At 44.2% G+C, this 13,470-nt stretch overlaps 1 protein-coding gene across 1 annotated transcript in view; it reads right to left on the minus strand.

The window, feature by feature from the left end:
- Positions 1 to 17: 17 nt before the first annotated feature.
- Positions 18 to 13,470, minus strand: part of Pdpk1 (3-phosphoinositide dependent protein kinase 1) — a 73,758-nt gene continuing 60,305 nt past the window's right edge. Inside the window, exons 12-14 of the mRNA XM_036195942.1 lie at positions 6,914 to 6,971; positions 5,881 to 6,033; positions 18 to 5,538 (exon numbers count right to left, since the gene is read on the minus strand). Of these exons, the coding sequence (XP_036051835.1) occupies positions 5,422 to 5,538; positions 5,881 to 6,033; positions 6,914 to 6,971 (328 nt within the window). The 3' untranslated portion in view covers positions 18 to 5,421. The remainder of the gene's footprint in view (positions 5,539 to 5,880; positions 6,034 to 6,913; positions 6,972 to 13,470) is intronic.

The raw sequence follows: 13,470 nt of genomic DNA on the forward strand, positions 1-13,470 counted from the left end.
CCAGAACGGCGAACGTGTACACTCTACATGCTTTTATTACAAGACTACCGAGCATAGGAGGGAAATCCATCATCTGGTAATTACATCTAAAGCACAGATATTTGAAAAAAAGAGAAAAAATTGTTTCATTAAATTATATGATTAAACCATGACCAAATAGAAAATTTATATAATAAAGCCAGGAAAAAAGTTGTAAAATATAGTTTACAATAATTATTCACATTCAAGGCTGTACATCAATACATACAACAACGTGGCCCCAAACATGAATTCAATCCAAATAATTCATATATTAGAATTTAAATAACAGACTGAACTAGAGGCCGACAATAGCCAGCAAATAACCTTATATAAGAATAAAAATACAAAAGTGTATATCCTAGTATCATTGCATTATCTGTTTTCATAAGTATTTTTAATTTTTGCTTTGCCTGTACATCACAGTTACAGCTACAGACCAGGTAGAGAATATTACACATGTTCTAACTGACTGCCACCAACCTGAACGACAGCAATAGACTACTGATTCATCCTACTGTATGTGACTATGGAACAGCTGCAGCAGCTCTAAATACCGTTAACAGTTGAATTTGCCAATGTCCAATCAAACTATGGTTATGGAGGCTTTCACCTGCACAAGGACTCACTTGTAGCCATTAACCCAGATTAAACTAGGGTGGACTACATGAGGAAGGGAAAATTTGCCTTTTGTAAAAACCTGTACAGTTTGAATTCTTCATACAGAAGTAGAGAATTACAGTGAATTTTCAGGTATTCACATTGGTCAATTCATTTGCTCATCACTGCAAAGGTACTTTGACAGAAACAGCTTCCTTCCTAGGCCACTTCCCCACAAACATTGTGATTCTAACCCTTAAGTATTAGGCCAGAAGCCAGTTATCTTCAGGGGTTCTAAGAGTGGTCCCAGCCCCGTCTAATCTGCCAGGGCCTTTGTCATACATTCTACCTAAGAGGCGCTACACCCACTGGAGTCAGTTTACATTGGGTTTTGCAATAAAACAAAATGGAAAAGGTGGATGGCAGCATCTCTTGGAATATGGTATCTTCACCAGACTCAGTTGCTACAGTCTCCCAAGTCTCAGCAATGAGCATCCTGGGTCTATGGAGCAGTAGGGAGAAGCCTTGAGGCATCAGAAAGCAGGGAGCGGATTTCTGCACATCTCAAGCCCTAGGCTCTGATAGTGTTGAGTAACACTGAATATGGTGCCCAGAAAATCTCTGCTGCATGTTTCCAAGTAGAACCAACAGGCCCTAACCAACACAGTTGAAGATACAATTCAATTTGGGTGAGTGGGCTGTATGCAAAGACCATAATTATCTGCAGCACATAGGAAGGTTTACATGAGCATAGCTGGGATACCCATCCTCTGCAATGAAAAGGTCTGGCCACTGTGCTGTCCTGAACTGCTAACCTCAGGAAGGATGGGGCAAAGACAATCACAATTGTACTTTTATAAAACCCAATCATCTACATGGTTTCTTTTTCAATTAGAGCTTTGCTACTCTGCTTTGCTACTGATCCCAAAATGGCCCAAATGCACTTTCTGAGTCTATAAACTTAATTATGAATTACCCATTAAGCATGTGGCAAGGTCAGTTCAACACTTTATCTCTGCTGACTGTGCAGAAGCAGATTCAGTACCATTGTGGACACAAAGTACAAGATTCTGAAAACATCACCCAGCACTTGGAAGCCATAGCAGCAAGGATGGAAGAAAAGTAACATGCATGACCAGATTCTTGCAATGAAAATGAAGAAACTGGAATTGGAAAAATCTGTCACGAATGGATCTGCAGTAATGACATTTTAGCATTTAAAAAAAAAGAGCAGTCATAGTCAAACTTTCTTGGGAATACACAGCTTAGCAGGAACTGATGTGTTCAAAATCTGTAGAATATGAAGAAGGAGGGTTTGTTACTGGAACTCAGAGCATCAGACTGAGGAGGAGGAACAGCTGTGAAATGAACAAATTCTTTGACCAAAAATACCACTTTCAGGCATATGAGGGAGAGAAAAAAATCAGAAAAATCAAAGACTTAAAAGTATATTCACCACAGCATTATTTAAATAGCAAAAAAACAAACAAACAAAAAACCCCAAAGCATCTGAATGTTTTACAACAGGGAAAGAGTTGGATAACTTATAAATTTATAACCATTTGAGTCCACAATTAATGAAAACATGCTTTTGAAGAACTGCTCATGGTATGGAGAAATGTTTAAGGAAAAAAACATCAAGTGAAAAGGCTGGATGCAAAATGATGTTATGTCATATGTTCCCAGTTTGGTTTAAAAAGCAAACAAGGGCTAAGGATGTAGCTCAGTGGTAGAGCACTTGCTTAGCACTTCTGAGTGCCCTGATTCAATTCCCAGTATTGGGACAACAAAAAGTTGGGGTGGGAAGAACAGGATCTACATCAAAATGCTCACAGTGGTCTCTGAATGATCGCCTTTCTTCTTTCTTTTACTTTCAGAAAACAGATATTACTTTTAAGAGAGCACACAATCACCTATGGCCCCCTGGGATTGCTGGCACTGGGAGTCTGTGCCACACTTGACTAACTGCAAGGTTACTTCAAACATGGATGATAAACACTAGGGTGGCCCGAAGAGGGCTGCAGCAGGTGAAGTTTCCACCAGTCTGATACAAGCCATCTTTCTCAAAGTGGTTTTTACTGTATCTACCAGGTTAGAGCTCAAAATGATAGCTAAGTCATGATGCCACTCCCTAGAGTGCCAAGACTCAGCTACATGGGATGCCCACTGCCCAGCCAGAGCGCAGAAAAACAGGTGAAGTGACCCATTCAAGTTCAGCTTCATCTGTGACACCAAGAAAAGACAGGGCTAGTGGGCCGTGGGGTACGGTCCACTACACCTAGGTAGGAGAGAAGCCAGAGGACAGTCTTCAACTTTCTGTTCATCCTTGCCATTCTTAGGTCACATGACTTCTGGAGCTAAATGGGGCATTTCTTTCTCTCCTTAGCTAGATCCCCATTTACTGTTTTTTACACACACACGCACACACTTGTACAAACTGACACCCACATCCTGTCCTACAATGTAAGGCACCTGCACACTGGTTGACGGCTCTAAGGATGACTGGAAAAAAACTGAAAGTGATCTAAGTCAGGGTAAGAAAGGAATATGCATGGTTCTCTAAGGAAAAAAAAAATCAAGGAAAAGGGGGCAGTAAGGACAAAGGTGACCTGGGAAGAGCTCAGCTATTGGAGCATAGGGCAGTCATCATGACCACCCACTACCAGCTCAGCTAAACCCTGATTTTGGAGGTTAGGATGGCGCTTGGTAAGGCCCAGGAGGTAGTGTTGCTCTCCAGGGGAGTAAGCAACAGATGACTCTCCCATAAGCCAGCTAGGTGTTCTAATTCAAGCCACGCCTCAGCCCCACATGGTCCCCTGTAGTTAAGTGCCCTCAGAGATGCATTCCCTGCGTCTGCATGCATGCAACAGCCAGGAAGCCACTCTTATACATGCAAACACAGGGTACAGGACACTCTGAGGACTAAAGAGCCACAAGGCATGAGCAAGAACAGGACTCTAAGGAGGAGACAGCCAAGTGTAGCTAACACGGGTTCTTCAAAAACCAGGAGAAAGAGTGCCCACTTTCACTCACGGCTGGCACTGTGCTGGGCTATCTGTTCCCTGGGTCCTAGGGGCAGGTGAGGTCCTGACACCTGCTCCTTGGTCACTTGAAGCTCTTACCACACAATCTAGTAAAGTCTGAAGAAAACCTATGCTTCCATCAAGCATTCCTACCAAGGCATGATGGTGAACTTTTTATCTATACTCGACCTCAGTTTAAAAGAACCACTCTTATTGTTAAAAGTTTGAGAACAGAATCTTTCTTCTCTTAGTTTGGGTGGCCTGGCCCACAGGTGGTCACTGTGGACAGAACTGGGGTAATTTCTGTGTGGGCATTTTTAGAGCACATTTATGAAAGTCAAAAGAAATGGCAAAACTGTTGCTGCCTTCAGGACATGGGAGTCAGAGGTGTTGCTGTGAGAAGTCTATGAAGGCAGGAGCCTACTTTTCCCCACTAGGACCAAGTGCCACCCTTCAGGGACATCCTAGTTAGAGAGAGGTACAACCAAGTCCCTCAGAAGCATTCAGCAAGAGCACTGAAATATCCCAGACCATCTGTATTACAGAACAAAGCATTGTCACCTTAGCATCAGAGAAGTGTCCCAATACTGGCAAAGAATGCCAGAACAGGCAGGCTCAGGTTTAAGTGGGCTGGCTGTTCCTGTGAGCATTGGTAACATTCTTTCCAGGCAAGGTCCATGCACTATGGTATCAGGTGACCAGGCAACATGAGAAGGCTTTCAGATTTTTAAAGGATGTAAAAACTGAGTGAGCTGAGAAGTGTTTACCCACAGCACCAACAGGTGCGTGTGAGGCTGGGCAGGAGACTGGCACACACTCTGGGATTTTCCTCAGTCCCTGCCTCATAGAACATGTGGCCTACACATTTAAACCTACGCAGCAGAAACTTCCCAGGAAGGCCTGCTATCCCAGTCCTCCACATGGGAGCTGTGGCCCAGGCTGGACTCTTCATGGTACTTCCAGCCTTGCCTAGGCTCAGGACAGGTTCTGTATCGGTAGTGGTCTAGTTGGGGTTACCTAGGTGCTGCCATGACAGCCCCCTCCTGGACACATGCTTGGCTGGGTGTCTAGTTCCCTGCATGAACTGCTACAAGTGGAATGCTGGAGCAGAGCCCAATGAGGGCAGCCTGTGACTACAGCAGCCTGCACACTTCTCATCATACAACCTGCCTGCTGTTAAGGCAGGAACCACAGAAATCCTGCCACCAGAAACACACCTGACCACATCTCTAGGGCCATAGAAGGGACTCAAGGAAGGGAGTACACACACAAGCTAAGAGCCCTGTACCTACAGTAAACTGGTGACCACCCCAGTGGAGGAGTGAATGGGCTCCCTGGTGAAGAAGAGCCAGACACACCCAGTCCCTCAGTCACAGCAGGAGCTGTGTTTATCAGGAGGGGAAGAGTAGAAGTAGGCATGCAGTTCCTGTGGATGCTAGGAGGGGCTGGTGATGCCAAATCTGGCCACTTGTCTGGGCAGAAGCTGGGCTACCGTGCAAGGAACTGGGTCTCCATGGCCACAGCAGCACATGGAAGCCACCACAAAGCACAGAGAGCAAGCAAAGCGACCCTGGATTCCTGTTTGTTGGTTATTTGTTTTGTTCTTTGTGTGGCTGGGTTCTTTTTTTTCTTTTCTTTTAAATAAAAAAGCTGCAAGGTTTCCGCCATCCATGTTCTCCTTGAGATGGCTGGCAGGTGGTCTGGAAGCGTCCTGGGTGGCGGCCGAGCCGCGCTGGGGCAGGTGTCCTGGCAGCGATAGGCAGCCCGGCCGCAGGCCACGTCACTGCACAGCAGCATCTGGATGGCTCTGGTACCGCTGCCGCCAAACTTCCTGGATCTTTCTGCACCACTTGTGAGCATTCCCGCTTGGATCCATCAGGTAATACGTCCTGTTAGGCTGCAAAGACAGAGCATCTGCTGTCCTCCAGGGAGTCCCGTCCCCACCCAGCCTGTCCTGCTGTTAATGCTGCCAGCATCTTTCTGAAGCCTGTATCACAGTGGGCTTCTGCATTCTAGAAGCACAGAAACTAAGTAAGGGCATGGCAGCTGACCAAAAGCAAAGATTAAACAGAGTGTCTCCTGGCCCAGCTGTGGCCTAAGTTGTTCATACAGGTCTCTGAGACACAGGAAGCTGACCTAAGCCTAGATGCTTCCTTGGCCAAAGCAAAGGACACTTCCAACAGAGATGCAGAAGCCTGTGGTGACACTAGAATCAGAGACCTTGCAGGGACAGACTCACCGTGTGGACAAAGAAAGTTTTAAAATTCTTGGCCTCTGGTCGGAGTTCTTGTGACCATGGAATTTCACCTTTCAAGACTTTGTTGACAGGATCAACGTAATATAAATGTGGCCCTTCCGTGAGCAGCAACTGCCGTCGTCTTGCAAACAAACCCTGGCACAATAAACAAACAACAAACCAACTGTGTGACCGAGGCACAGATGGGGCTAACTTACAAGTAGTTCATGGCATAGTGACTGCCAGCGATCCAGATAACTCTTCCTCAAGCTAGGCCCAGCATCTTACATCAAGAAAACACAAGCACAGGTCTCTGCTGTTTAGCTCACAAAGTGCCATCAATGGCTAGCTTGTAGTCCCCTGGCCCCTCAGCCTCCCTAAGGCACAGAGTCTGCCCTTGGCAGGCTGGGCCTCAGTCCACCTTCATGGAGATTCTCACTTCCAGAGTACATACAGCCAAGATGGGTTTTAGGAAGCCCCTGTTAGCAGACTCTGATATATTCTGCATTATCTGTTGCCCATAAAATGTAATAAGCAGCAGGACAGTGGTGGCCCACACCTTTAATCTCAGTACTGAAGAGGCAGAGGCAGGTGAATCTCTGTGAGTTCCAGGCCAGCCTGGGCTATAGAGCCAGATCCAGGACAGCCAGGGCTACACAGAGAAACCCTGACTGGGAAACAAACAAGCAAACAAAAACATGCAAATGTAATAAAAAACAACTCCTGCATTTTCAAATCTTCTAATGAAAGACTCTCAGAAACCTTCTCAATGTGACAGAAACCTTAGCATAGTGAGATGGGCCTTGGGCGACCATGAGAAAACATGCCCTGTGGCCAGAGCTGGTTTTACATACTTGCCCAGTGCGTCCCTGAGAGCGAGCCTGAGTATTCCTGGTTATAAAATCTAGATATGATCTCCAAAGATCATGCCAAAATGCCATATCCAACAACTCATTGCAGGACCTTGGAATGAAAAATGATCTGAGCTAGAAGCAGTAAGAAGACACAGGATGAGGAGCATCAGAACTTGACTCACCTTTCGCTTATCCACTGGGCCCATTTTTAATATTAGATTATTTTCTACAAACTGGTGCCTAAAAGAGAAAGAAAGAAGAATGAGACAGCAGTTCTCCAAACTCTCTCCTTTGGGCAAACTCCTCAGCGCCTCTGCAGACTTTATATTAGTCAAGTCTGCTCCCACCCCCACCCCATGACTCCACCCCACAGATGCAGACCCTCTTCAGGTCTAGGAGATAGCCCAAATGCAGTGATGCAATGTGTACAGATTTTATCTGCACATACGGACCAGAACCTACATTCCCGGGGTTATCTTCCAGTAGGAGACAGCTGCAAAGTAGAAGACGGCTGGGAAACAACACCACAAGGTAACACACAGTATCAACATCATCATAATTATCATGTTAAAAAAAAAAAAACTGCAGTGGAGCTGGCTGTGTGGACACAACTCCCAGCACTTGGGAGACAGAGGCAGGAGCATCTCACAGGATTGGATACCACTGTGAATCAATATTAGAATCTGTAAATTACTTCCCAAGTCAGGACACCTAACAGTGCCTAGAATCCAGAGTACTACAGAAGCACAAATCCTTAAAAGATAGCTTCAGAATATCTTTTCAGGGTTGAGGTGTATTGCTTAGTGGTATAGGGGGTATTTAATATGCACCAGGTGCTAAGGCCCTGGGGTTTCAATTCCCAAGATGGTGATGGGGGTGGGAGTATGTCTTTTCCAATATTTCTACCATATTGATAAAAGACATTTATTCAAATATGTCAAGAATTTGGTCTGACCAGAGGCCTCAAACCAGACCCGTGACTCTTTGCAATGAACACTTGCAAGTAGAGATGTATGGATCAAAGCGTGTATGGCATGACTTGTTAGGTTGCACTGCAGCTTCCAGGACAAGATTTTTAATTTCTTTCCTTTTTTTTAATTTTATAAAAAAAATTTCTCATTTTTTCTATTGAATTTTGTTTTATTGGGGGGGGGGGTTACAGGGGTGGAGGGTGGATGCCAACAGATGGAGACTGAATGGGATCAAGATACATGAAGTGAAAAACACGTAGAATAAATAAATTTTATTAATTAAAAAAAAAAAAAGAATTTGGTCTGAGGATCTGCAGGTAAAGGCACCTGATGGCCAAGGTCAATCCCTGGGAATCACACAGTAGAAGGAAAATCCTAACTCCCATAAGTTATCCTATGACTTTTACACATGGACTATAGCATGAACATGTGGAAGGAGAGAACTAACTCCTGAGTTGTCCTCTGACTTCCATGTGCACAAACAATAAATAAATAACGTTAAAAACATTCTTTTGGGGCTGGAGAGATGGCTCAGTGGTTAAGAGCACCAACTGCTCTTCCAGAGGTCCTGAGTTCAATTCCCAGCAACCACATGGTGGCTCACAACCACCTGTAACGAGATCTGGTGCCCTCTTCTGGCCTGCAGGGACACATCCTGTATACATAATAAATAAATAAATAAATGAATGAATGAATGAATGAATAAGTCTTTAAAGAACAAAACAAAAAAAACATTTTGAAGAATTTGGTTTGACTTACTACATGAGCAGCATGTGTACTTCACTTCTGTCTCCTCAGAGTCAAAGACAGTTTAACATTTAAGGTTACTTTATTAGGTTAAAGCTACCTTTAAAATACCTGTTCATGGTACCTTTTTGGTTCTTTTTTTGAAGATACTATAATAGGTCCCATTGCTTTATGTACCCAGGCAAGCACTCTACCCACCTGAGCTATATAGCTCAGCCCTATGTCCTGTCTGATGGCATTTCTACTATAAAAACAAAAACAAAAAATAGCTGGTTGGTGGTGGCACCTGACTTTATGGGAGGCAGAGGCAGGTGGATCTCTGTGAGTTCAAGGCCAGCCTGGTCTACAGAGTGAGTTCCAGGACAGGCTCCAAAGCTGTCTCGAAAAAAACAAAAAAAAACAAACAAACAAAAAAAAACCCCACATTTTCTGTCTAAAAATTGTCTAAGTCAAGTATGTAGATACTCTTGATACCTTCCTGAGGAGCCAGAGCACTTATCAGAACAACCTTCTAGGCCCCACTACCCACACAAAACCAACCAGACTGCCTTTCTAAGGCATGCTGCATAACCAACTCTTGGTCTCAAGTCACACACAAAGTAGTACTGTGTAGGACTTTGAGAACAACTAAGATTCTGAACAAGGACAGGACAGTGACCCATGAGAAAGAGTGAAATATGCATTCTCTGAGAGGTATTTACTAACCAAACACCCAACTTGAAACACAGGGGGGAAAGGCTGGTTCTGAACAGAACATTAGTGAGGAACACCTACTGCCACACAGAAGGTACAAAGCACAAAGATGTGCAGGTAATACTGTAGGGCCTGCCAGAAAGTCCACCTAACAAGCAGACCTTGTAATATTTTAACATAAGCAAAGACTTAGGTAAAGAAAGGAAAGGCTTACTAATTTAATTATTGGAGGGGGAGCAAACAACACAGGAAGCAGAGTCAACAGCCAAGAAGCAAAAATGCTCCTATAGACAAGTACCAGCCTATTCTTTGTTCACTCTGCACACAGAGAATGTATTCACACCCCAGCGTCCTGTGAGAGAGAGAGAGAGAGAGAGAGAGAGAGAGAGAGAGAGAGAGAGAGAGTGTGTGTGTGTGTGTGTGTGTGTGTGTGTGTGTAGGGAGAGAGGGAGAAAGAGGTCACTTGCCTGCAGCCCAGGATTCAGAGGCACAGAAAACAGAAGCCAATTTAGCTCCATTAGCAGCAGCAATACCACAACCCACTACTTAACAAGCCGTTGCAACAGGTCACTGCTTACTATCTGCCTGCTTTCTTTCTCTTTCGTCCTTTTTTCTCTCTGGTGGTATTAGGGGTTGAACCTAAGGCAAGCATTCTATCATTGAGCCATATCCCCAGCTCTGTTTATCTACTTTGAAAAAGTTATAGGCCAAGCAGTGGTGGCGCACGCCTTTAATCCCAGCACTTGGAAGGCAGAGGCAGACGGATCTCTGTGAGTTCAAGGCCAGCCTGGTCAACAAAGCAAGTTCCATGACAGTCAAGAAACCCTGTTACACAGAGAAAACCTGTCTCAAAAAAAAAAAAAAAAAAAAAGTGTATGAGTGTTTTGCCTGCATCTGCAGAGGCTAGAGGGGATGACGGATCCGCTGGAACTGGAGCTACAGATAGTTTTGAGCTGTCATGTGGGTGTTAGGAATCAAACCCTGGTCCCCTTCTCGGCTGAGCCATCTCTCCAGCCCCACTGATTTTTTTTTACTGCAAAGTCAATCCCCACTCCTGGAGCAGCCCCAGGCACACTTTAAGCACCTTTCTCCCTGAAAGATTCATAGCTACAACTATACCTGAAATAGAGCCACAGATAACAACACAGTTCATGGGCAGCTTCCCATTCACACATAAATGTGGCTCTCCAAAACAAGCAAATTCTGTCATTGATGCCAACGAGATGAAGACACAGAGCCTGAGGAGTTCACGTTTCACCCATGGTCAACTCACAATAATAGCCATGCAAAACTCCAAAGCCTGGGTCTCCCCTCTGCTACCCATACAGACTCCAAGACTATCTCCAAGGATCTGGAGCCTAAGGCCCCAGAACAGTTTCACTGTTTCTTGGAGAGCACAGTGCAGTTGTAGAACTGGGGGTATCCCCTGACACCTGAGATGTCTCTACAGAGCTGGCTGTACTTGGGTAAGAACACCTGTGGTGCTGGGCAGCAGGCACTAATCTGTTTCCAATGTCAGCAATCTAGCCCTCAGGTCTCATTTTTATCTTTTTACTTTTTATTAGACTTATATTCATTTTTTAAGATTTATTTATTTATTATGTACACAGTGTTCTGTCTGCATGTATGCCAGCAAGCCAGAAGAGGGAACCAGATCTCATTACAGATGGTTGTGAGCTACCATGTGGTCGCTGGGACTTGAACTCAGGACCTCTGGAAGAGCAACCAGTGTTCTTAATCTCTGAGCCATCTCTCCAGCCCCAGACTTATTCATTTTATGCATGATTGTTTTGTCTGCATGTATGTTTGTGCGCAACCTGTATGCTTGGTGCCAATGAAGATGAGAAGAGAGATCGACTCTCCGGGAATTAGTTACGTATGGTTGTGAACCACCACTTGCTGAAAATTGAACCTGTGTCCTCTGCAAGGGCTCTTAGCCACTGAGCCATCCCTCCAGCCCAGGCCACATGAACTTTATACTCCACTCCAACATTCAAAGAAGCTCCCATTAGCATTACTCTCTCTGGACTTTAACTTCCAATATGCAGTCCAGGAAATTTCAACACATGCTTTCAAGTATTTATTCATCTTTGTTTTATAGTTTTGTTTTGCCTGGAACTTTCATAGTGTTGGCTGACCTCAAACCTCTTGCCTCTGCCTTCTATGTGCTAGGATTACAGACAAATATCATCCCAGCTATCATTCCCAGCTTCAAATATTTATTTAATTAAAAATAATAAACCTGGGAGGTGGAGAGATGACTTAATGGTGAAGAACTCTGGCAGCTCTTCCAGAAGTCTTGAATTCAGTTCCCAGCATCCACAATGAAGGCTCACAACCATCTGTAATGGGATCTGATGCCCTCTTCTGGCATGCAGGGATACATGCAGATAGAGAGAAATATATATATATATATATATACAGGTTCCAAAGCTACACAGAGAAACCCTGTCTTGAAAAAACAAAAACAAAAAACAAAAAAGTTTTAAATAAATAAATAAACCTGAACCAGCCAGATGACTCAGCTGTTAAAGGCTGACTCTAGGCCTGACCTCTACACATGCTCTGTGGCATGTACATGCACACACATACATAACAATTATTTTAGCATACATTAGCATACAAACGTGCATGTGCACACATACACTCACATGTGTATCTACAAACGATCTGCTCTATACTGAGCTGTATCCTAAGTGCCTCCTTGTTTGTAAACTGACAACTTGCTGAAGTAACTGACGTAGGCACCTGCAGTCGCTTCACCAGTCTGGTTTCCTGATGATGAAGGGCACACGCTCAATGTTCTTCAAAGGACTGTGCTAGCCAGTGCTTCATGTGTGGCTCTTCCCCATCTCTTACACTTTCTACCCTAATGGGCTTTCTTACCGTGATTCTCAGAACTGTGCTCTTCACTGTGATGGGGAGCACACTCTCTATAGTGATTCTATGATGGACTGGGTAGGTTGATTCTAGTCCAGTGAATTGCTATCCTGGTTCTATGGTGTTCCCCTGCTATCTTTAGAAGCTATAACTATGCCAACTACACCATAGCCTCCTTTACCAATCTACTCCTCTGTGATGGTGGACAGTACGAGCCAGAAAGAATGACCTAGTTCTGCAGTTCCTGCGACCATGCCTTCTTCAGAAAACTCAAGTCTTCTGTGTGTACACACACATGTATGTACATGTGGAGATTAGAGGTCAATGTCAGGTGTCTCCCTCAACTGATCTCCATTTCCTTTTTTTTTTTTTTTTTAAGATTTTATGTGTTTGAGTTCTTCACCAGTAGTAGTTAGAATAAAAATGGCCCAATAGGCTCATATATTTGAATGGTTAGTCACCAAGGAGTGGAACTGTTTGAAAGAATTAGAAGGATTAAGAGGTGTGGCCTTGTTGAAAGAAGTATCACTGGAGGTGGGCTGAGGTTTCAAAAGCCTATGACAGACCCAGTCAGAGTCAGTCTCTCTCCTCCCTCTCCCTCTCTCTCTCTCTCTCTCTCTCTCTCTCTCTCTCTCTCTCTCTCTCTCTGCAGTTCAGGATATAAAGTTCCCAGCTATTGCTCTAATCCTTTTCTTCATGCAGCCATGATCCCTCCCACCATGATGATAATGGACTAAGCCTCTAATTAAATGCTTTCTCTTATAAACCTAAGATACCACTTATTTTTCCTTCTGTTTGTTTGGTTTTGGTTTTTTGAGACAGGGTTTCTCTGTGTAGTTTTTGGTGCCTGTCCTGGATCTCGCTCTGTAAACCAGGCTGGCCTCGAACTCACAGAGATCCACCTGGCTCTGCCTCCCGAGTGCTGGGATTAAAGATGTGCACCACTGCCACTCAGCTTATATATTTATTTTATGTATATGAGCCTACATGTATATATGTGCACCACATGTATGCCTGGTGTCTGAGAAGGTAAGAAAAGGGTACTGGATCTCCTAAAACTAAAGTTATGGATGATTGTGAGCCATCATATGGTGTTGGGAATTGAACCTGGTTTCTCTGCAAGCATTCTTAGCCACTGAGCCATTTCTCCAGGCCCTCTCCACCAAACCTGGAGTTCACCAATTTGGCTAGACTAGCTGGCCAGCAAGCTGTTGATCACAGATCATACTATTTTTTCCTCCCCAGCAATGGGAATGCAGGTGTGCATTTCCACACCTAATTCTTTATGTGGTTGCTGGGTACTGAACTCAGGTCCTCAAGCTTACATAGCAAGGACTTTACTGACTCAGTCGTTTCCACAGCCCCTTACACCTTTTTAGACTTATATGGTGCTGCTGGGGCTGAAAAGAAAATCTTTAAGTCAATAATCTTTTTTTGTATTATAAATG

Source organism: Onychomys torridus, chromosome 8, assembly GCF_903995425.1.
Source record: "Onychomys torridus chromosome 8, mOncTor1.1, whole genome shotgun sequence".
NCBI lineage: Eukaryota > Metazoa > Chordata > Mammalia > Rodentia > Cricetidae > Onychomys > Onychomys torridus.